Source organism: Peromyscus eremicus, chromosome 1, assembly GCF_949786415.1.
Source record: "Peromyscus eremicus chromosome 1, PerEre_H2_v1, whole genome shotgun sequence".
NCBI lineage: Eukaryota > Metazoa > Chordata > Mammalia > Rodentia > Cricetidae > Peromyscus > Peromyscus eremicus.
The window spans coordinates 6,140,577-6,166,214 of NC_081416.1; the positions used below are offsets into that span (position 1 = coordinate 6,140,577).

General features: G+C 42.3%; 1 protein-coding gene across 3 annotated transcripts in view; it reads right to left on the reverse strand.

Moving 5' to 3' along the window:
• The window catches only part of Vti1a (vesicle transport through interaction with t-SNAREs 1A), a 328,073-nt gene that overhangs the window by 123,428 nt on the left and 179,007 nt on the right, over positions 1-25,638 (reverse strand). Inside the window, exons 6-8 of one of the 3 annotated variants that reach the window (XM_059256404.1) lie at positions 8,698-8,768; positions 7,609-7,670; positions 6,437-7,001 (exon numbers count right to left, since the gene is read on the reverse strand). In XM_059256404.1, the coding sequence (XP_059112387.1) occupies positions 6,935-7,001; positions 7,609-7,670; positions 8,698-8,768 (200 nt within the window). In that variant the 3' untranslated portion in view covers positions 6,437-6,934. Of the gene's footprint in view, positions 1-6,436; positions 7,002-7,597; positions 7,671-8,697; positions 8,769-25,638 lie in introns of those variants that run through there. The other 2 variants (XM_059256394.1, XM_059256412.1) reach the window with 2 other exon arrangements.

The window sequence follows — 25,638 nt, forward strand, 5'->3', positions numbered from 1 at the left end:
AACATATAAAAGAGGAGGGAAGGAGGCAGAGAAACAAGTTGGGGGATCCCCCCAAAAAAACAGTTACAGTGGGAAAATCAGGTGCTTTGCTCCACATGGAACTCTGGGAACTCTAGGGGAGTTGAGCACCGTGGCCAGCTGAAGGCCCTAGGTAAAGGGAGAGCCATGGCTCTAAAGAAAGAGGGCTATCAGGAAAGGATCATAGGATTTTATTATATTACCAGTAATTTGTAATTATCTAAAAATCCTTTGGGAACCTAGGAAGTGAAAAGAAGGAAAATTTAAAATGTCAAGTTAAAATTTACACACCTAGAAAACTCTCTTAATTAACTCTCTGATTTTAGCTAATGCTCGCAGGTTTGGCTGTGTGTTTTCGAAGCACTGATGATAACAGTGATAACAACCATTTATTGAAATCTTCACAGCGCCAGGCACTGTTACATGCACTGTCTCACCAACTCTCCTAAGAATTTATGAGGTAGAGACCTGTCACCCCTATCTGTAAGTGAGGAAGCTGAGGCAAAGAGAAGATCCCCACAGAAGGTTAATCACAGCAAACAGCCAACTGAGCCCACCGTCTAAGTCTCACGCACACGCCTCTCCACGCCTACGCAGAATGTCGCTTTTAATAATTAAACAAAACCGGGACTGTTTTCTCCAGTGAGGAAAGGCCCCAGGTGATGTAGCACTAGACACAAAAATAACATTTTCTTACCATGATATTTGCCAAACACTGGCAGGAAGAGGGAGCACAGGCATTCCTGCTACACACTGTTGGTTTTTATTGGCTCCAATTAATGCTCAAAAACAACAACCCTAAAGGCTCCCCAGGAGCAGAGTCAAAAGAGACTCTTTTGGCACACAGGGGCTATAGCACATCCCCAAAGCAGGACCTAGTAACGTTCATTCTATGCTTTTAATACAATCACCAAATATATTTGTAACGGTCATCTGCCCACTGGGAGGACACGGACGCTCTGCAGAAGAGCAGGAGGGAGATCCAGGTACAGTAGGTACAAGATGCTGACACTGATCTAACGGTCACCGTGTTCCCTGCCACCCCGTGTGTGTGTGTGTGTGTGTGGTGTGTGTGTGGTGTGTGTGTGTGTGTGTGTGTGTCTGTGTGTGTGATTACTATGTAACTTGGCTGGCCCACAATGTAGTATGTAGACCAGATTGCTTTCAAACTCACAGAGATCCAGCTTCTTCTGCTTCCCAAGTCTGGAGACTAAAGGCCCACGCTCCACACCCCTCAATATGTTTCTTAAAATGAGAACAGGAGTCATTCTGAAGGTGAAGCAAGTCCACGTTAACCAAGTATCTACAACATAATAGTACTATACCTACTTGTTAGGAGGGACCAGTGAGGCCTCAAGCTGCAGGTGTTGACTACTAACAAACAGGAACAATGTGGCATTTTCAAGACCAGTGAGGATAAAAAGAGGAGATGGGGACACCTGCCCACACATACTATCCAGGGGTTTGATTTCCAATTTATGTTAACAGTGTCCTCACTTAAGGGATTTGTTTAGTGTGTAGTTGTTTCACAGAAGAAATGGAATCAGATAAGGTCCTGCAGTGGCAGGGATCAGCACTGTGAAGATTGGCTGGTTTGTTCTTGTTTGCCACTGAGCCGTGAGCTGCTCTAAGTACAGCCTGCCATCAGGGACCTCCAGAAGTCTGCTCAGAGGACCAGTTGGCCTCACATCCTAGATCTGCTCCGTGTTATAGTCCTGGGGGACTCTATTCTCTACAGTGGTGACAATGCCAGGTGGTTTAGGCTAAACCACACCACAGACATGAGTACGACACAGGGTCAGACACACGTGAGGACTTGCTCCATGTGAGCTAGCCACGGGAGACCCTTAGTGTCTCATTCCATGAACCTAGAGCAACATTCTGAGATTAAAAAAAAAAAATTGGTTGTTGCTTGTTTTTGAGGCAGTGTCTTTCTTCCTCCCTCCCTCCTCCTCTTCCTTCTCCCCCTCCCCCTTCTTCTTTTGGGTTGGTCTCAAATGATCCTTTTACTCATGTTCCCCCAAGCAGCTGAGACTAAGTGTGTGCCCTGGGCCTGGCCCAGTGCACAAGTGGTTATTAGAAGAATCTGAATAAGGAAATAGAAAGTTATTCTTTAACTTGTGAAAGCATCACCATGTTGGCCTTGACGAGGCCACAGAACAAAGGCAGCAAGCCAACTGGGGAGTGGGGCATTTAGTCACACAAACAGACCCAGGGCGGAGGCCTCCTTTTCTCGTGGCTGCAGGCACTTAGCCCAGATCCCACCTGGGAAGACCGAGAATGAACAGAAGTTCAGTCCTTTTATTTGGAAGGAAGAACATTTGATTAAGAGCTGAAGAAACTCCAGGTTGAGACCCTGAGACATCAACCAGGTCAGTGTCCACAACCATCACTACTAAGTGAGGCAGTCAGGAAAGGGACGGTGAGTCAAGAGGAGAAAGAGCGCAATCCACTTCGAGAGAAGACACCTTCTACGTGTAAAGCATGATCGATCACATTGCCAATGCCCTTCCTTACAGTCCTGAAAGCCCTGCAGAGTCTCAGATATTACAATAACACCTAGAACAAAACACAGTGCTTCCTGCACAGTGAGGTCAAGGAGGAGTTAACCTCTAAAGCAGCCTACACTTCTGGTCATGGCCTATGTAAAATAAGTCTGTTTGCTTTGACCTCACACCTATCTTTATGAATGTCTGACTGTACATTCATATTTACCTGTCATTCTACTAACCACGTTTAATAGAACAGGTGATTTCAAGGAAAAGTACTGTTGTTCCCAGACTGAAGTAACTAACAGCAGCACACTTATCAATGTGTTCTAAGCAGTGCTGGAGGGCCTGCATTTGCGACGTCTGCTTTCTTCATTCACAGGGGAGTTGCAGGAGACACACTGGCAACACCCTCTATGAACGAACGGAGTCCTAGATGCCACAAGGATGCAGACCTCACTGGTAAGGATGCATCCCGACAGGATGCATGGCAACCATTGTAAAGTATATGACACTGAGCTCGTCAAACAGAAGCTGTCTCCTGCTGAGACCCTGGCACCAGCATGCATGATGCAGTACCCTTGGCATACATGGCAGTAACATGTCTTCCAACTTCATGCCAAGAGAGCTCCCAGACTACACCTTTGCTACATTCTATGGGAATCTAGGTATTGCTAGAAAAGAAGCTGGTAATGATAAATTATGAGTTATTATTTACTTCTTGAGAGGTAAAAGAAATAGAATCATATGTGGTGGTATTGTGTTCCCCAAAATATTGTGCACCCTAATGAACTTATCTGGGGTCAGAGACAGAACAGCCACTAGATACAGAGGCTAGAAAATGGTGGCACACACACCTTTAATCCTAGCATTCCAGAGGCAGAAATCCCTCTGGATCTCTGTGAGTTCAAGGCCACATTGGAAACAGCCAGGCATGTTGACACATGCCTTTAACCCCAGAAAGTGATGGTAGAAGTCAGAAAGATATATCAGGCATGAAGACCAGAAACTAGAAGCATTTGGCTGGTTAAGCTTTTAGGCTTCTAGCAGCAGTTCAGCTGAGATTCATTTGGATGAAGACTCAGAGGCTTCCAGTCTGAGGAAACAGGATCAGCTGAGGAACTGGTGAGGTGAGGTGGCTGTGGCTTGTTCTGCTTCTCTGATCTTCCAGCATTCACCCCAATAACTGGCCTCAGGTTTGATTTTATTAATAAGTACCTTTAAGATTCCTGCTACGGGCTGGAGAGATGGCTCAGTGGTTAAGAGCACCGACTGCTCTTCCAGAGGTCCTGAGTTCAATTCCCAGCAACCACATGGTGGCTCACAACCATCCGTAATGAGATCTAGTGCCCTCTTCTGGCCTGCAGGGACACATGCAGGCAGAATACTGTATACATAATAAATAAATAAAATAATTAAAAAAAAATAAAAAAAAATTATATTAAAAAAAAAAGATTCCTGCTACAATTGTAATTTTCTTTCTTACTGAATAAAAGTCTTGAAAATCTCTAATTTCATTTTTGTTGATTCTCACCACTATTTGATATAGTAAGAATTCCCATTAAAAAAGAGAGAAAAAAATAGAATTCCCAGTGAAAACACACGTGCTTGCTAACACGCACATGGACACATACATACACACACGGGAAGGGACACTTGAGCCCCGGAGATACCCACCACACCTGAGGAGAACCATTTTGGAGAGTCAGGAAAACTCCATTGCATGGTTCCAGTTACCACATGAGTGCCTATTGTTTCGTACTATGTTCAGTATTTTCTGAATCCCACTTTATTTAAAGTCTGTCTAGAGAGCCAGGAAATGAAGTCTGTCTGAGGTAGCTCTCCATCTATGTCAAGAGAAAAGAAAAATGACTTTCCAGGAATCAGCAATGGCTTCATTCTGAAGTCATGTTTTCCTCTTGTAATTCTGAACAGACCAATTTTCTCCTTTGTTTTCTTTCTTTGGCAAGATGGTGTAGCTACATGAAAGAGAATTTCTGGTTGACTGGATCAATTGTTATCTCACTAACAGACATGTCAATATTTTCTGTATAACTTCATTTTTTGTAAAACATTTTTCACTTTATGATTAAACCAACCTTACTCTATTTCCCTTATTTTCTGCCATCAGGTTATGTTTATAAGCCATTTAAACCATAGCATGAGTGCCCCCCACCCCCAGCTGTTAGTGCTTCTGGGAGTCCTTCTAGAGGATCTGCAAGGAGTCACCTGAGAAGGAAAGTCAGAGCTGCTTCCTCAAGAGTTTAGGTGATTCCTACAGTACATTTGTGTGCACACATTCTCTCTACACTGAGCATTATAAAGGCAAAGAAAGATGTGTTTGTATTTCTGTATCCCTGGGCTGTGCACACAGACATTAAATATTTACTGAAGACATGAATAAGCAGTGAAAAGAAAAGGGAAAGAAAAGACAGGTACATGGAGGGAAGGAAGGAAGCTAATAAAAGATTAAGAGGCACGGGTGGTGGGTGGTTTAGAGGCTGCTGGCTCCTGTAAACTTCGTTGCTTACTTATTTCGGTCAGGCTCATAGATAACTAAGTGGACACAGGTAGAGACTCTACAGACGAACATGGGCCCCTGTCTTTGTGACAGACTAGTCACTGTTAAACAACCTGATGCAAATTATGGATGATGTCCTGCCATTTCTGCATTGTACAGATTTAAAAACGAAAATTAAAACAACCAGTAATCAATCTCTATAAGAATTCGCCTATCTGTATTCAGTCTCTGACACACAGAATTTACCATAAAAAACCCAACAGGCTTATTTCTTTATAGGTAAACACACTGTTCAAGGACATTCTCTTCTTTCACACACCTGTGAAGATGAGCTGTGGGCGCAGGGTTCCATACTACACTCTCCCTTCAGTCAGAAGCACCTGCTGCCACACGATGTGGCTATGTAGTCTTAATGTGAACCAGGGGTAGAGAACGTGGCTTCTTCCACAGTACACCTCCTCAGAGTTGGCAATCAAATGCCATGTGAGCAGGGCGATGGAATGGGGACAAAGCATCAGTCAGAGCCTTGAGTGACTGAGGCACACAAAAGAGCACTGGTCCCCAATTGAAGAGACTTACTTTTTAGGAATTAAGTACCAAATAATTAAGTCCCATTGGTAAAATGTTTGCATTTCCCACACAGAAAATCAACTGTCCAGCATGTGGGATAGTAATTAGAAACAGAACCCTAAACCACCACTATGCATTTGGGTCTCAGAGTCTGAGTGACAGCAGTGATTGCAAGTGCCTTCCTAGGTGTCTTGGCAGATACCCACATGCCAGCTGTGTCTAGGAAACATACTGTCCTACATGGAACACCAAAAGACCCTAAAGCATCCTTGGCTCAGGCATAGCAAGGTGATGCCCATCTGGGGATTTTTATTTCTGTTTATCCTCTAGACACATCCTGAAAGGAGGTGAGTCAGTGGAGGACCGAATATGCCTACAAAGGAAATCCCAGGTAGATCACACCAGAGTCATTTTCCTCAGCAGGCATGTGAAGCCTCCTTGGGAGTGTGATTTCCCTCCAGAAAGCCCAAAGGCTGCACAAGTTGTTTGCGTTTTCACCCTCTCTAAATGATTTGCAAATTTATTCAAACACAATATGAAAGGATGCTCTATTTGTTGAGGTAACTGTCTGCAGTGTCCTGTATTGAGGGGTGAGGTACATCAAGCAGAAACATGGGCAGAAGCACATTGGCTGAGAAAGCCATAAATCCTTATTTGAATCTGCCAACCTGAAAGCCAGGAGGAGCCGGAATAAACTATTTTTCTTAAATGCTACATCTGATTAAGCCATACCATCAAGTGACAGCTGAACTTTAACATTAATATGATATTATTTAAATAACCACATGATTTTTTTTAACACTAAAAATGATGAATGATTTCTGGACAGCTCAATGGACAGAAAGCAGGAGGACTCTTTAATGAGATTTGACAAGACGGAGACATATGCAGAATGCTCGTTTCAGCTCACATCGCAGGGCCCTCCCCGGGAAGCAAGAGAGGCAGCTCCCCGTTCTTTGTGTTGTCTCCGGGCACTGAAGCATTCCTTTAGTTGCCACAGTCTTCTCTGTGGACTGGGAGTTGTTTTTAGGTCAGTTAAGCGCCCACAGACTTTTGGTTCTGGGTTGGGATGGCCCTCGAGGAAAGGGAAGGGTGGAGGGAAACTAGGTTGGTAATGTCCTGGGAAACTTGGGGCTCACCACTGATGGGGTCATAGAGAAATCACATCAGCTCTGAACATGCAACAATCACACATTTACTTGGTTCTTACACGATAAATGTTCAGCCCCACAAACATAGCTTTGGAAAGTACTGTCCACGGACGCATGAGTAGAGGAGCTCTACCTGTTCACTACACATGTCTGAAGAGAAGAGTTTGCTCTTTTTAGGCTCATTATCAGCACTCCTCATCCATCTCACTCCTTAGCTCCAAACCGACAAAATCACAGTAGACGATCTTTTTACTTCGTAGAGTGCAAGTGAAAATAGTAAGTTCAGAATAGACTTAGACTATTACCCATCTTTATTCATTTACCTTTTTATATTCTTCTGAATATTTCCTATCAGTCAAAGCTTTGTCACACACAGTACTTAAAGGATTACTCTGATAACTGTGGCATTCTTATAAATCATCTTAAGTATGTACATGAAGCCACCATGCTTCCCTAAGCAGCCTTCTTCTCAGCAATGAAACAAGACAACAAGCAAAGCTGGTACCGAGTTCTCCGGATAATAGCAGGCCTGCATTCCCTGTCAGAACTGAGAGGGAAGTCAGTATGCTCCTGCCATGGGCCTTCCTCAGGCTATGAAAAGATGCTTCTTGTCTAACCCTAATTTTTTCCCCATAGCTTGAGGTAAGCCCTCCAGCTCAAGCCTTGTCTCTAATCTGAGTTACTCACTATGTGGGTAACTCAAAAAAGGGTTAAAACCAGTGTTCTGTATTTCAAAAGGATGTTGACACAGCCTAGGAGGGAAGAGAAGGACCCAGGAGCCTGTCAAATGCCCCATCCCAGTGGGACAGAAACAGTTAAAAAGAGAGAAACAGAAGATCACTCCCTACCTGGCTCTTACCTTCGCAACATCCCCGTCAGGATCCGGGAACTTTTCCCCAAGTTTGCATCCGTTTCCCGAAGCTAAAGGGGAATATGGTGGGAACAGAAGAACATGGGAGGGACGTCAGCACTCAGAGCAGTTTACAGCGCCTGCTGCTGAATGACACCCGAATTCCACGGCAGAAGAGCCAACAGTAAGATGCACTTGGGACACTCACACAGACACACTTGGGACACTCACACAGACACACTTGGGACACTCACACAGACATACTTGGGACACTCACACAGACATACTTGGGGCACTCACACAGACACACTTGGGACACTCACACAGACACACTTGGGACACTCACACAGACATACTTGGGGCACTCACACAGACACACTTGGGACACTCACACAGACATACTTGGGGCACTCACACAGACACACTTGGGACACTCACACAGACATACTTGGGACACTCACACAGACACACTTGGGACACTCACACAGACACACTTGGGACATTCACACAGACACACTTGGGACACTCACACAGACACACTTATGACACTCAGACAGACACACTTGGGACACTCACACAGACACACTTATGACACTCACACAGACTCACAGTTCTTAGATTCAGAGGACGACACAAGATTAAAAGTGTATACTTGAACAGGATATGTAAGCAAATGCCTCATGGACAGTCAGGGTTTAACATTCCTGTGGGAATTTATCTTTAATATATGAATGTGCAAAGTTCTAAAACTATAAATGGAAACAAAATGAGGTTGAGGAAGAATGAGGGTATTTTCATAATCTTTGTTCTGAAAGATTGATGCGCTCCAAAATCTCCGTCAGAGGCCTTTTTGTTAGCCATGGAGTTAAATAAAATATTTACCTGAGGGGTATTCTGAGACAAGGGGAGAGCCGGCTGCTTGTTCCTCCATCTGAGGCCCTTGTCTTCTCTTCCTATACTGGGCCCTTGCTCACCCTAGTCATTCTTCCACACCTGTCCTTACAGCTACAATGTTACTATCTTGTATCCATCCCAGTGGCCTTTTATCTATGTCTTCTCATTTATGAACATGTAACTGGTGGCATGATCCATACTCACTCGTTCACGTGCTCGCTGTATCTTTTCTCTGTCATGACTAAGGTTTTCCAACATCTCTTGGCCAATTTGCTCTATGGAAAAGAAAAGAAAACGTAAGAAATGGTAACTTAAGTTATATGCAGAGCAGACATACCCCCACCCCAAAGTACCAGAATGATCACGGATACAGAAGCAAGATTAAAGCAGTGTGTCCTTACATACCAGATACATTTTAAGTAATGTATCTGAAATATATAAACAATATTTGATAAATTTACCTATCTTGAGGATGACTGGGTGCAATTTAAAAGCAGGCTGCAGCCAAGATAGCATCAATGAGTTAATGGTGATGTGACTTTTCAAAAGCCACTCAAATAAATTCCCAGCAAAATGAAGGAGAGCCCAGGTGTAGTGATTAATTACTTTTCACTGTGGAGTACAGTCTTTGATTTTACACACTGAGAGTAACATGGGAGACTCCTGTCCTTCTCTTATGGCATTGTTTACCTATGTAAGCCAATATATCCACTTAGAACAGTTGTGATTTTAATGCATGTAATCCTCAGTTTCTTTCCCTACTGCATTTAGTGGTAGTGAGACTATCTCTTTGTCTCCACTCTCCTGGAAGCAAGAGCTCATTTCATGTGTTATTAGCTGCTGGAGATTCTTGAGTCAAACCAGGTGAGGAGCACTTTACCTTCCAAATGCTTAGACTACTACACAGCACTTAGCTCAATTCATTAAAAGCCACACTGTTGACTGAAATGAAGATTTCCCTGTCACAATGATCTCACTTGCTTGTCACTTGGCAGTATCTCCTCTGAAAACAGCCATTTTATCAGACACTAAGTATGACCTGATCTTGCAAATACACAGCTACTTAGAATGACTTTTTTTCAGTTCCATTCACCATTACCAGGAGGTGCCTATCTTACGAAAGAAGAACCTCAAACTGCCTTTGTTAGGATTCGCCACCATAAAAATGGTCACATGCATTGCTGTACATAGATCCCTACACTTTCACAACTCTGAGCATGCCTTCCCAGCCCATGATTTTCCACATAAAGTATCTCTTCTTGGATGTATTTCAACTTTTTATCACAAACCGCATAGTTTCTCCTTAAGGTACAATTGTAAAACATACATGGTTTCTAGCAGACACATCACAAAAATAAAGACAATGAATGAAGCCACCAAAGTTGAACATCTTTCATCCTGGTTTTGCATCAAAACTACCAGAAATACTCAACTTTGTCATACTGTTTCTACTGATTTTTTTTTTTTTTTTGGTTATTCGAGACAGGGTTTCTTGTTTCTACTGATTTTATTTGCTTTAATCATTAAAATACAGCAATTATAATTAATTTATAACAAAAATCTATAATATGTATGATCACCACAAAGTCATTATTTCAGGAAAACACTATTCAATACTATTTCCTATCAAAATAGACCATATTATAATACATAATTTCAAACAAATGGAAAAGAGATTATTGATACTGTGTCTAACATCCCAATTAGTATTTATGGAAAGAATAAAGAACCGGAAGAATGAGGTAGAGAGAAAAATGAAGTCCCAGCAAGGTTTAGACTGTTCTTCTTCCAAGGCCTTGAAGCACAGCCCCTGAGCAGGCAGTCCTAGATAGCAAATGCAAGAGCCTCAAGTCTGTCAGGTTTGCCAGGGAAAACACCACTCTGAACTGATCTGTAATCCTCTACTCAAGGAATCAATGGAATAAGAGGTCAAGAGTTGGGCTGTTCTTGGCGTCATAAGCCACACCCACAAACTCCTTATTTCTGGTAGGTGACTCAGCAGCACAAGTATTAATCCCATCTTGCAAGAGAGTACATACTTGCAAAAATGTGGCCCTGGTCATCTTTGTTGGGAACAAAATCCTTCATTTCTTAGCCACTATCTTATATTTTAATACATTAATAAAGAAAATCCCAGGTAGATATATTAGAGATGATCAGTCTTATGGACAAAAATATATACAAAGAGAGTAATATTTGTATATCAAACAAAGCAAATTAGAGGAGATTGCTTTTAATACAATCCTTTGTCAGATAGCATTAGATATTTAGGGATTATTTAATTTAAAAATTCTAAGATGGTAAAAAAAAAATTCTAAGATGGTTAGTTTGACTTTTCTTGAATTACTTAAGTTAAAAACGCTCATCAAAAACACCAGTAAAGCATTCAAGAAGGCTGGAGACATGGCTCCGTGGTTATAGTGCTGCCTGCTCTTCCAGATGATCAGTCCCCAGCACCCACACTACAGCCTACAACTGTCTCTGTAACCCCAGTCCCAGATATCTGAGCGTACCAGGCATGCACATAGTGCAGAAACACATACAGACAAAACATGCACACACATAAAATAAGACTAAGAAATATTACCTGAAAAAAGGGAGTTCCGGGGCTGGAGAGATGGCTCAGCAGTTAATAGCACTGGCTGCTCTTCCAGAGGTCCTGAGTTCAATTCCCAGCAACCACATGGTGGCTCATAACTATCTATGGTGAGATCTGATGCCCTCTTTTAGCATGCAGGCATACATGCAGTTAGAGCACTCATATGCATAAAATAATTAAAAGAAAAAAGGAATTCAAGCTCACAGACTCGAAATAATGGCAAATGCGACATGTCATGTCTACAATTTTAATTCCTTAAATTTTCTTGTGGTCTTTGACAGGAATAGCTAGCATGCACCTATGATGCAGTTAGAGATGCACACTATACAGTATCCCTGCTGACACTAAGTATCTTCCTGAGGTTAGGAAACAATAGGAAGCACAAAATAATGCTGATTTTTGCATGTTGCAGCTCTACATGTCAGTGTGACATGATGAATGAATTCCTGGAAGGAAGACTTCCTTCCTGTCCTTCCATTTTCTCCACAGAGGTCCTGGGAATCATCCTGGGGATACAACGCTCAAACACATAAAATGAATTGTTTTTACAATTGCACAGAATCAATCATAGCGTCCACCCACAGCCCTTTTATTTATAGGGCACGCACTTGCAGAGGGTCTTTGGGTAACACTGCATCCCCTCTCCAGCCTTTTGCATGCTGCATACAATAGGCATTCAATGCTTTCCTGTCTCCAAGCGAGCAGAATTAAGAAGGAAACAGGTAACACAAATCTAGCAGGACACGTCCTGCAGGACCTGCCTGGCATCTCCAATGCAGACAAGATCTAGGCTGAGGAGTGCGTATCGCGGAGAGCCTTTTCATTCATAAAATAATATTGGGCAAATTGTATACACTCATTATGAGGTAAACACAAGTGAGTCTTTAAAAGAAATTGGACCTGTACTTTAGCAATGAATGGATTAAAATATTCCCTATGAAAAGTCAGATGTGACTGGAGCTACATCATGTTACAAATATAGCCGAAGAAAAAAGTGCCTCCAATCTAATTCAGCACAAAATGTTCCATCTGATAAATTCAAAATATATATTTTTAAATTGAGCCATTATGCTAGGAGCAGAACGGCCCACTCTCCAGAAGGTACTGATTACTCCTCAGCATGACTGTACTTAACTTTCCCTTTACAACCTTTGTTAAGGATGTGGTTTCCACAACATTATTTTTAAAAGTGAAGGACACCAGTTGAGTCCTCTTTAAATTGCCAAGCGGAGACAAGGTTATTTTCCCAACACTTGAAAATGCCATTAGCAACCCAGGAGCATGGGGAAGGCACCCACAATGACTTGGCACTTGTCATCTGGACTGTGTCCTGTTGCACCCAGACTTAAGAGCTGCACTCAGTACTGAAGAATCTCTGGTGTTCCTGACACAGGGAAGGCAGTGTGCCACAAAGACAGTTTTTCACCATCTCTCTTCATTTGAAGCTCAAGACATGTGAGCGAGCGGCTTCTGCTTCCACTATGATGTAGAAAGTGTGCAAAGGACCACTTATCCAGACTGCCTCTCACTGCCTTTAGGCTTTAACACCCATTCCAAAGTAAGGAAGAATTTCACTTTGGGTTAACTTTAAGGAAAACATTTCTGTGAGCCTTTGTTTCCTTTGAAGTAAAGTGAGAGTCAGACTGGACGACCTGGCTCTAAAATATTAGGACACGACAGCTCTAGATACAAGGTAGAGCACATAAGCAACAGTGTAAGAGCCAAGTCAGGGCTACTGATGCAGGATGCAGGATGCATGCCTAGAGAAACAGCAAACTAGTGAATACACTTTAGGCGTGTGTGTGTGTGTGTGTGTGTGTGTGTGTGTGTGTGTGTGTATGTGTGTGTGTATGCATATTTCAAGGGAATTATGTTTGAACATTCTCTCCACAGCAGCTGAGTGTATATTCTATTTTGCTTTAGGATGATCACATCTATCATTAAGCAATTAAGAAAATCATTAGTGTTACTTTTATCAAAGTCATAGTACCAGAACCTCCCCTCAGTTACTGGTTTCCTGCAGATAATTAACAGATACTATTCCCAGGGCCCAGAGACATCAGTCAGAGGAGCTGTGCTCCCAATAACTATGCACTGGAATGAGCAGGTACTATGTAAATTGAGGTTGTTAAACAAAAGCAACAATGTTAATTACAGCTCCATTCAAAAATAAGAGTGAATGGGCTCTATTCTGTGAACCAAGACCAGGACAGCAGGAAGGACGCTCCTTCTCACAATTCAATAAAGAACATAAAAGGCAGGAGATGAGGGCAGAAAACCTGAATGGGAAGCTGTCAAAGCATTCCAAAGGCTCACATGTGGAATTCACCCAACGTGTGTTTACTTAGTGTGTTCAGTGTCATCCAGCTTCCCAGGGTGAATGAATTACTCATTCTAAAAACAAAAAGAGAGAAAACAACAAAAACTCAATAGAACAAAAAAACCTAAAGTGCTGCAAAAGTACTGACAATTGACTGCAAAGTAATTAGAAAGCCCTTTTAGAAATCATTATGGGCTGAGTCAATCACTTCCTGTGCTCCAGTGAACCCAGACCACATTTCTGCCACTGCTTATATCGTATTCTAACCATCTGCTCATTCAAGAAGTTACTGTCAGGCTAGCAAACATTTTTGTTTTAAATCAAATACCATTTTAAGCATTTTTCAATTGATTGAAAACAACAATGAATTAAAAAATAAACCTCTGTGTGTGCATGTGCACATGTGTGAGTTTATTTGCATGAATGGACGGACATGCATGTCTGAGAGCAAGGATGTACAGAGGTCAGAGGACAACCTCTGGTAAAGGTTGTGAAAGGACCACCTTTTACTTCTTTTGAAACTTCCTTCTTTGCTACTGTGTATGTCAGGCTAGCTGGCCCATGAGATTGAGGATTTGCCTATCTTGCCTCCCATCTCACTGTAGGAATGCTGGGATCACAGATATACACAGCCATTCCTAGCTTTACATGGGTCCTGGAGATCTGAACTCAAGTCCACAAGTGAGTGATTTCCCCACTGAGCTGTCTCTCCCGGCCCCTCAATTTATTTTTTAATGGTAGACCTCATAGAAAATGACAGACTTTCAGCTTCATTGGAAATGTGAACTATCAGGCAATACGGAGTCTCCATGTTTACTGGCAGAGACGAGCTAGGACTGAAAAGTGGTGCCCTGACAGAGGAGCCTGATCACGTCCAGCTTGCCACTTACTCCCTACCCCACCTCATTCTTTCATGTTCCCTGCTTGACTAGGAGAAATTGGAGAGTGTGTCTTGTGGCTTCAATGTTATTTCCATCGCACCCGAGAGCTCCTTTAGAGACAATGTCATGTCTTACTCTTCTCGGCATTATGTGGCAGACCACAGAAGGCAGGCCAAGGCAGATGTTCAGGAAATAGTTGTTTGTGAACTTGGAATATATCCAAGTTGTCTTTATCACACTTATAACATAATCACAGGTATTTTAGAAAAAAAGTCCTCTATTCAAAATATGTTACAGCGTGTGCGGAGCAAGGCAACCTAACACATACAACAAAAGCATTATCAGTGTTCAAGAGAAGCCTTTGCAACAACTTCGGCAATAGAGGGATGGGGCCAACTCCATCTAGGACTCCATCATTCCCATGAAAGATTACAGCATGCTATTGATAAATACTTTCTGTTTCCTGAAAATTATACAATGAACAGAACATCCTGGAAGGACTGAATCCTACCTTAACTTTTTGAGGTGAACATACTTTTGTTCTTTTGAAAAACAAGGAATGGATTATTGTACAGGCAAAAAATAACTATAGTAAAGGATCATCCCATGACCCTTCCATCGGGCTATTCATCATGGCAGGTGAAGGAGCAGGGCAAGGAGGGGAGATGGGTCAGTAAGGAAAGCACTTGTTCTGCAAACATGAGGATGTGTTGCAGTCTCCCAATACCTGTGTGAACAGCTATTAACCTAGTACTGGAGATCGGAGGATAAAGGAGAAGCCTAGGGCCTTGCTGCCAGCCAGTATAGTTAAAATGACATGTTCCAGGTTCCCTGAGAAACCCTGTCTCAAAATCTAAGACAAACTGGGAAGTAATTGAGGAAGGCCATTTTTACGGACCATCCACGTGTACCCATATGTATTGTAAGTATCTGTCTGAGTATTTGTTGTCAGGCCTTCCAGCTACAGGCCTAGAAGTGGGCTGTTGGATTATGTGGCAGTTCAGTGTTCACCTTTCTGAGGAACTGCAAATTTGTTTGCATAACAGCTATTCATTTTATGTGGCGACCAGCAACACACAGGAGCTCTAGTTTCTCTTGGGCCTTGGCATGGACTTGAGGGCATTCCCAGCTGAGGAGAAGGACTGGCGCTTTACTGTAGTCAGGGATGCTCCCGCCTGAGAGCAGCCAAGCACCTTCTTATGTGCTTAGTGGCTATTTGTAGGTCTTTGGAGAAATGCACAGTAAAGTATTTGTCCATTTAAGAAGCTGCACCATCTTTTTATTCTTGAACAGTAAGAATTACTTATATATATTCTAGAGGCTAGACCCTTATCAAAATGTGACTTGTGAACACTTTCTCTCCTGCTGCTGACTTTTCACTTTGAGTTGTTTTTTGATATGCAAAAAACCTTTAAGTCAGACAAAGTCCCATTTGTCAATATTTCCTTTTGTTGTCTGTATTTTGGGGGTCATATCTAAGAATTCACAGCTACCACCAGACTTCGAAGATTTCTCATTCTGTATTCTTCAAGAGTTTTATAGTTTATTCTTACACTTTATGTTTTGACCCATGTCGACTTTACATAGTATGAGGTAAGGGGCCACAGGTATATTTTTGATTATACAAAACATTTACACTCAACTGGAAGTTAACTTTTTTTTGTTTTGTTTTTGTTTTTGTTTTTCGAGACAGGGTTTCTCCGTGTAGCTTTGCGCCTTTCCTGGAACTCACTTGGTAGCCCAGGCTGGCCTCGAACTCACAGAGATCCGCCTGGCTCTGCCTCCCGAGTGCTGGGATTAAAGGCGTGCGCCACCACCGCCCGGTGGAAGTTAACTTTTATAACATATATTATGTAGCTAGATACAGATATGCAAATATGTATTCATATTTATCATGCAAAATAATGAGTTAATAATATTTTTAGAATAGAGTTTTTATTTTTCACTACAACTGGACAAAGAGATTTAGAAATTAAAATATGCACAGAAAGCAAGCAGATATTCAGACCAAAGCAAGAGGAAGAAGCATGTGTGTACTAAACAAATAGGAAAGAGTTATCAAGCCTGAAGAAATACAAGTCAATGGATATAACACACAATACATTTTATATATTAATGCTTCGGAATTCCAGCATTAAGAAACACAAAGCATTGACCTACAGGACAATAAGCATTGAGGAAATACCAGCCAGGACATCATGTCAGAAAGGAGAAGAAAAAAACTAAAGAAATGACAAGATGACATTAAAGGTGGCTTAGAAATTAGACAAATGACTAATGCTTTACAGGGATAAGTCAGTTTCTTTAGCTTTCCACGAGGCACTATTTCTTCTGAGCACAAGGTCAACAAATACATACCATACAAGCTATCGCTCCTTAATACTAAAAGACTGGCAGACAACACCAATCAATCACAGTACCTTGGAAGGAACTCCTTAAAATGCTCCAGACAACTGACTTCCATTGAGCACAGCTGTCCTCAGAGACAGGACCTATTTACTATCCTGGATCTGCAGCACCAGGTATCTTCTCTCAGTTGACAACAGGACTGGGCAACTGCTAATTCTGTCAACTCTTTACTCCTTCCTTCGCTTCCAAGGAATGTCCTGCTCTTGGACTTTCTGCATCTACTTGCTTCAAAAGTCTGAGAAGGGTGAAGTTTGAAGGTCACAGTAAAGGGCCTCGTCTGGTACCATGCAGCAGACTCACCTGTGAGATGCTACAGAGTTACTCAGACTTTACTGTAGGCTGACTACATCAGGAATCCCTAGCAGTGGGGTAACTTTTCATAAACCACATTAAATTCTTTACTATGGCCTACTGGCATCCATTTCTCATCAGTCTCTAGCTCAACATGCACGACTCTAATGCAGGTATCTCTAAGTTTTGGTACTAAGAAGGTTTTCTCAAGAAATTCAGAAACAGGCTGGAAGATGGCTTGGTCAGAAAAGTGCCTGCCATGGAGGCAGAAGGACAAGTTCAGGTCCGCAGCATGCATGTGGGAGCAGGTGTGAGGTATATGCCTTATAACGCCATGCTGGTGCATTGCAGAGGTAGTCTATGGAGACAAGCAGGTCTCTAGAGCTCACTTCCCAGCTACCCTCTCCAGTCAGTGAGCTCTGGGTTCAGTCTCAACAGAGTGGAGGGCAACTGAAGAAGGTACCCAAATTTGATTATTGACCTTCAGCCTCAATACCATACTGGCAAGCACACACATGCACACACAGACACCCACCCCGACACACAAACAAACACCCATACATGAAAATAAATAAAACGAAACTAGGAAGCAAGAATTGACTCCGTATTGTTTTGTTCAAGTTAATTTTAAAAGTGAGACTCACAATTCTTAGCTTATCTCATTCAGGGCTACCACCATATCCCCTCTTCCTAATTAAAAACAGCTTTTGATGGTGTGGGGAATAATTCAGTTTGTATTATTGAACAATGCAAGGCACATAATCCAACACACACTCTTCATTGTCCTGAGTACTTGGAAATCTGGAGGAGAAGTTTAGTCCTTAGCTGTTCAATGTTCCTCTCGAGTTCTTCCTACAGCCAGCTCACTATCACTCCTGCTATATAACACACACATTCTCACTGCACACACCCCAATCCACAGGAACTCCCTTATACTTACTTTGTGGTTTCTATCCATTGTCCTGGATTATTTGTTTGTTTGATTATTCATTTCTGTGATGGATATACCCATTGAACTTTTTTTTAATTACAGGACACTTCATGATTCTTATTTTGAAGACTACATATCATGTATAGATCTATCCATCAAAAAAAAAAAAATCAAATTGGCCAGATAGTTAAAAAAAGAACATCCTGGGTTCCATATCCACAATTTCTAATTCAGTAGGTTTGGAATGAGGCTCAAATTTGCATTTTTACCAAATATCACTTATTTCTGCTCTCTAGGTTATGCTTTGCAAAGTACTGCTCTGGTGTCCAGGTTGACAAGCTAAGGCTCCGAAGCCTGATATGTGTAGTATGTTTGCATAAATGAAGTTTTACACACACACACACACACACACACACACACACATACACACACACACACACACACACACACACACAGAGAGAGAGAGAGAGAGAGAGAGAGAGAGAGAGAGAGAGAGAGAGAGAGAGAGAGAGAGAGAGAGAGATTGAATAACACTACATGGCAGAACAGCCTTCTATTTTAGGCACTGAAAGTCTGGAAGTTTTTTGAGAGTTAAAAATTAATAAAATTCAGGCCAGTGAGATGGCTCAGTGGGTAAAGGCATTTGCTGCCCACCCTGACACCCACATGGCGGGAGAAGAGAACTAACTCACACAAGCTGTCCTCTGATCTTACTCTCATGCATGGTACTCGAAGACTGCCTTAACTAGAAATTATTAACAAATTCAAGACAAAGGACATAGTGAAAAAGGGACAGTGACTTCATGGTATATTTTGTGGAACTTAAAGGTTCCATGATCTCAGCATTATTTCTCAACTTCAGATGTCTGGATGACAGGATCTCTAAACTGAGCCCAGATTACTGTGCTCTCCACCCTAGTCCAGAATGAAAGAATCAGAGGAACCCAAGAGTCCCCTGTGACATTAAAGAAGGGCCAGGTAACCACACTGTTGGAGACTCTAGCTGGTCAGATGGCAACGGCTGGCGACTCCAGGTGATGCACACTAAGTACCTGCCGCTCTGAGAACTTGAGTATCAGCCTGACCTCAGAGGGACCATCACAGCCACACAGGTGAGGCTCTTGGTAGAATCCTAGAGTTCGCTCTTGTTGTGTTTTCTTAGCAAGCACTGAGATACAGGGGGTTTCTAGAACCCAGAGCGAAACAAAGTCATCATTGTTTCTAAATATAACAGAGAATTTATTAGATCTCATCAGCAAGGCTCTACGGAGAACTTATTGGCATAGTTGTAGGAAGAATTTTTAATTATATTTGAAAAGGCTCCGTTAGGAGCCACTAAAATCAAGTCTTTTACTGAACTTCTACACAAAAGTCTGAACAAGTTGAGATGGGACTTTCTGTGGAGAGAGAAAAGACACCCAGGTTTAAATAAGCCTTTGTGGGTAAAAATGAGTTCACTCATTCAGTATATATGCAACAAATGTTTATTGCTGACAGGCTGCGCACAAAACTCTGTGATGTACACTTTGTTCTAGGTTAATTTTACTTAAGTTTTGATGGCTGTTTATTGTCTGCTTCGTTTTATTTCATGGCACTGACTCTTCATAGCCCATAGGCAGGAGATTACTATTTACCCATTTACCCGCCACACAGACAGGGTCCTCAGAAGCTTAGAAAAGCTAAGTGATTTATCCAAGGTTGGCCGGCATTCCAAACCCTTGGCAGAGCCGAAGTAGATGGTTTGGGCCGGTGGCAACCACCATGCTTTCACTAGCCCACCAACAGCTAGCAGCACAGGCAGAATTCTGGCCTGGCAATTTGGAGCTGCACTTTGCAAAACCAAGTAAGAAATCAGGAAGCTCAAGAAAGTCTGGATAATTCAACGCTATAAATCCAATGGACAGAGCACAAGGTAAGTGGAAAAAGCAGGCGAGCACGGTGAGTTTTCTAAGCACACCTGCCTCTTCGTGCAGCTGCCCTCGGGCCCAGCCAGCCCGTTTTTCTAACTTTCTCCTACCATCAGTGCAGAAGCCCCAGGCCTCTTTTTGGGGTTTTATGCACACTCAGAGACTGCTGACAGGGAAAACACAAGACTCTGAGGACAGAAGTGGGCTACTGCTGCTCCATCTTGTGCAATGTTCATGGTGTCTGGGGGGGTGTCAGGCTTTGATTTCACCGTTCTAGGTAAACACCACCCGGACACACTCTAACACCTTTACTTCTTGTTCACAGACTCGCTCTTTCTTTCTCCCAGCCTAAGTAAAGACAGCTCAGCACTGTAGAATTCTTCACAGGAAGCTATTCCCAGTGTAATGTCATATCCTGTTGATGACTTCCATACTGTAAGACACGGGATGCAGCTTTGTGGACAAAAACTTTCTTTGGGCGAAGCAGTGATGGAGACACTTTTTTCTAGTGGACCTTCCCCCGCCCCCTTCGGTCGAGGGAGTTGTTGAGGAAGAGTTTGGCTACATAGCCCAGGGTGGCCTCAAACTCATGTCCTTCTGCACAAGTGCTAGGATTACAGGTGCTTATTTTAACTTTTTCTTTCCTGGAAGGTCCATCCTTCAAAAAAAGAAGACAAACTGCTGTTCAAAGCCCATGCATCTCCTCCATGTTAGTCAGCCTTCTGTCACTACATTCCACACTGGAGATAATCACTTACACAGAGAAAAGGTCTGATCTGTCACTATACTCCACACTGGAGGTAATCTCTTACACGGAGAAAAGGTCTGATCTGTCACTATACTCCACACTGGAGGTAATCTCTTACACGGAGAAAAGGTCTGATCTGTCACTATACTCCACACTGGAGGTAATCTCTTACACGGAGAAAAGGTCTGATTTGGCTCTTTTAGTGTTTCCAGACCGTGGCCAGGGAGACCTAGAGCTTTTATCTTCCAGGTGAGGAACAGGTATGGAGCAAACTGCTCCCTTCTTGGGTAGAATACAGAAAGGACGGTGTGGGGTCCTGCAGTGCTCCTCTAGGACATGCATCTGAGGGTCCTCACAGGTCCTTCTTCATAAATATTCCATTTCTTCCCAATAGTGCCACCCTGGAAACTAACCATCAGCCTTTGGTTATGGGACTTCCACATCCAAGCTGTGGCATCCTTGAGAGAGCAATAGCACATACCCAATTTCAAAAGTTACTATCATTCTTATCTTTACTGTGGAAATTTTTAGTTTCATCCAAAGGGACTGGGATTACCACTCAGCAGTGTGGCTGTTCCATTAAGAGAGATAAGGCCTGTAGTCTTTCTCACCAGTTTAAGACACCGGGATAGCAGTGTACATAGTTAAAACCTCATCTCTAACCTGCCTAATAGTCACTTAAGCAATCAAGGAGACTAGTGACAGAACTGTCCCATCTGACCTCCTGCAGCCTGGGACGCAGCCCAGAACCCAGCTGAGAGTGGCAGATCAGCCAGCCTCGGGTGCTGGCTCAGCCTTACAGCAGTACCTGAAACTGTCCAGCACTAAGAAGAGAAACAATGACCGTATCACATAAAAAAAAAAAAAAAAAAAAAAAAAAAAGACTGGAAAAGAGCCCCACTCAACCCATTGAAGCACTGCCATGTGAACACATCAGAATCACAGGAATGTAAGAAATAGCATCTATGTATCTAATGTAAGTCAAATGTCAGTAAACAACAGTAAGCTATTTTAACATGAGAACTCTTCAGTGAGGAGACATGCTTCCTTATAAAGGCAGATAACATTTCTGATTGCAGCCAAATTCATGGGGGCATTACTTGAAGAGGCCATAAAAAGTATGTGAAGTCTCTTCTAGGAGAGAGAGTGGGTTTTAGGGTCCTGCACCTACCACCATTTCCAGGGGGTTGATGAGCCTACAGAAGTCACTAAACTAATAATATGTAAGAAACAACACCATGACCCACTTCAAATTATTGGTACCAGTTCAGTTCTGGGGCTGCCTCACCTTGAGAATCTAGATGATAATAACACAGGAGGAAAACTTCCTTTTTTTTGCACAGACAGAAGCTCAGGAAGCCAGTGAACGGCTCGGCAGCCTAGAGACTGGCTATGTGCAGCATTCTTTGAATACGAATTAGCAGTGGGTAATGGCAGCATATTTATGAGGCCTTTTGCCGGGTCCTTTCCTCCTGTGAATGCTGTATAATTCATTGCGTGCGCCCTGACCCCAGTGCGCTCCTGTTCTGACAAATCATACTTGATTAAGACAAATCTTTATTAGTTAGCTAGTCAACTTCCCCATTTATCACTGGCAAATCCCATTCTCCTCTTTCAGGTGCAAGAAAAGTGACTGAAACCCTCACAAACAACAGCCAAATCACCTCGAACAGCTAAATAAGAATGATGTATTTCTCATAGACACTGAAAATAAACCTAAAGCTTCAGAGTCTTAGATGGCTAAACAAAGAATTCAGGAGTTATACAGTACACATACTGATAGACTCAAATCCCCACACATCTCACCCAAGCCAAGACACCGTTAATTGTGTAATCTATGTCAGGATTTTTATCTCCTACTAAACTTATTTTAAAAGCAAAATGCTATGTTCTTAAAAACTGTATTATAAAGCTGGAGGCTCAAAGTGCTGAAACAGTAAAGATAAAAAGACTTCCCAGAATACAGAAAGTTTATGGTCCCCACCAAAAAAATAACAACCACCACCACAATCTCTAAAGAGTAGAACCGGATATGGTAGAACGAACTCAAGATTACTATTGATTCTCTCGTAGGGTGGAAAATGTGTGTACTCTGAACGGTCTGCTACACTCTTGTGAATTTCAGTGTTGTTCACCCTACATGACTGGATGTTTGTGTAAGAGCTGATTCTCACTCGGGTGTCTAGTGATCCCAGGACTGCTCTCAGACCCCAGCAAGGAAGCCATTGGTCACAAAGCCATACATCATGCCCCAGGACTGCCACTCAACATAGAAAACAGTGTCCTTCCAACAAGTTTCAGAAATTCTTTGGTCTCAGGAAGGTAGACTCAGTACAGCCCATTACCTTTCATTCCTCAGTGAGAGATAGAATGAAAATGTTCATGTCAGACATTCATTTCTCAAATTTTTATTCTTGTGCCTCATTCCAATGTAGGAGAAACATCGCCTTTGGTTTTTTCATGTTACCAAATTAACCCAGATATGTAACGGTGGTGTAATCTCAGAATCCCTTAAGAACAATCCAGAGACAATGTGTCAACATTTCATAGTATTCCCATGTGAGCTCCTATATGTTTCACACTGTTAATAAACAAACCTATTTATTACCTATGGGGGAAGCCCATTTTTGCTCCTGATATCATTAATGAAATACCGGTTACACTATATGGCACAGATATAGTATTTTACCTTGCTGATGCTCTTATGTGTTACATGGGAAGCATCACTTGAAACATTTTCCATGTGAGGGCTGTCTTCTATTTGCCAAAACTTCCCATTTAGACGATGTGGATACATCTTGAGAAATGAGGTCCGAGCTTGGTAGGAGAGACTTCAAAAGAACACCCATTGCGGTAGGGAATAGTGGGTTGATGGTTTAGAAGCAGACAGGCTCTGATTAGATCCAGGGCTCAGAAGAGATCACATCTGAACCACCCCTCCCCTGCCTTACAGGTCTTTCATCAGGATCTTAAAGCAGTGAACAACTATTCCAAAAGTGCAAATTGCCATGGTCTTTTTGGAAAACTTTTCCTTTAGTTGGAGGGTAGGCTGGAGAGTTATCCTCTTTATGATGTGTCCACAGAAATAAGGGGAAGTTTTGAAATTGCTTTTAATCTATTCCATAGATTCACTACTCATTTTTATATATATATATATATATATATATATATATATATATATGTATTTTTTTTTTCATTTAAAAAAGTTGGTAAGAATAAACTCTTCTAGAAAGGCTAAACTACTTGCCCATGGAAGCCAAATTGAGGTCATAGGTAAGGTTAGAACTCCAAGACAACAGAACATTTTTGAGAGCCAACACCGTGGCAGCCTTTGTGGGGATGCTAAGAAGGACAAAGCGAGGTCCAAGCACTTAGCAGCTTACAAGCAAATGGGACGGAGTGACACGAAACCCATCATTAAAACAACGTGTAAAACAAGCTACAAGTGCTCCATGGGAGCACGTGTCAAATGTGTTGGATCAGCCAACATAATGGTCCTCTCCATAGATTCCTTCAGCATCCTTGTCTTCAGAATCCATGTCTTAACTCCCTCTCCAGCTTAGCTTCTTGCCACACTAAGCTAATAGACTGACAATGATGTTGACATCTTTTGATATTACTTAAAATCTCAGTGTGATTTATACTCCTCACCCTCCTCCAAAAGGAAGGAACCATGGAAACAATGCTTCTTCTTTCTTTTGAGAATCTGTATTACACTGACCTGAAAGTATATCATGTGATGGGTATTTGGATTATATACAGGAGAGGTTACATTTCTAGCAAAATTTGTCAGTATAGATGTCAAAAGGCATTTGGGACATACCTATTGAGTGAGACACAAGCCAAAGTGAATGATAAGGATGATAAGATATTCTCCAGTTGTGGAGGTCAATCCCTAAAAATGTCTTTTTATACTTTTATCTATCTATCTATCTATCTATCTATCTATCTATCTATCTATCTATCTATCTATCTATCTATCATTGTTTTTATGTGTGTGCCTATGTGAGTTTATATGTACTATGTGTGTACAGGTATCCACAGAGGTCAAAAGTAGGCACAAGGTCTGCTGGAACTGTGGTTATAGATACTTGAGTCGCCATGTAGGTGCTGGAACCTGAGTCCTCTGCAAGAGCAGTAATCAGCACTCAGCTGCTGAGCCCTCTCTCCAGCCCTGGCTATCTTGTTTGTTAACAGTTAATCTTGATTGTCAACCTGATGAGGCTTGACTCACCATGGACCTGGTCACATCTACGAAGGTCTGTCTAGATTAGCTTTATGGAGATAGGTAGGGCCACTCTAGATATGGGCAGCATCACTCCAAGGGCTGGGGCTGAGACTAAGGAAGTGAAGAAGCTGGGCAGCATCACCGATTGTTCTCTGCTTCCTAACCATGGATGGAGCATGACCAACTGCCTCGGGCTCCTGCTGCCACAATGTCCCTGCCATGATGGACCATACCCTGGAACCATAAGTCAAAAGAGACCTTTCTTCTGAAGTCTACTTCTCATTCCTGACAACAGACTGGCAGCAGGTAACTAAGCAGCAGGGCACTGCTCTGTGTCTTTCCTTCCTACATATTGTGTGGCACACACCACACCACACCACACCACACCACACCACACCACACGCTTCTTAGGTGAGTGGGAAAACAGATGAATGGAGGAGGAAGAGGAGGAAAAGAGGAACAGAGAGAAAAGAGGAAGTGGGGAAAGCGACATTACAAATTTTCTTGGCTAAAGAGGTTAAGGTAGTCAGAATAATTCTAGAACCGGGAGGGATTTGGATATTCTTTATTCCATGCAAGCTGGAAGATCAGCTAAAAAAAAGGGATTTTTCTAATTGGCCCATCTTATCTTAACTCCTTATTTTATGTCCTGTGTCGCATATAGTACAGAGAAAGGAAGTTCAAGACCGTGTAATTACTGTGACTACTTCTTACCAGAGACTACACATGGCCCTGGGGCATGGCTCCCAAACAGTCCAATCATTTTGCAATAGTGGGTGAAATCCCGAGGCCAGCTTCTACCAGAGCATGGTCTAGACTCACCATGTCAGC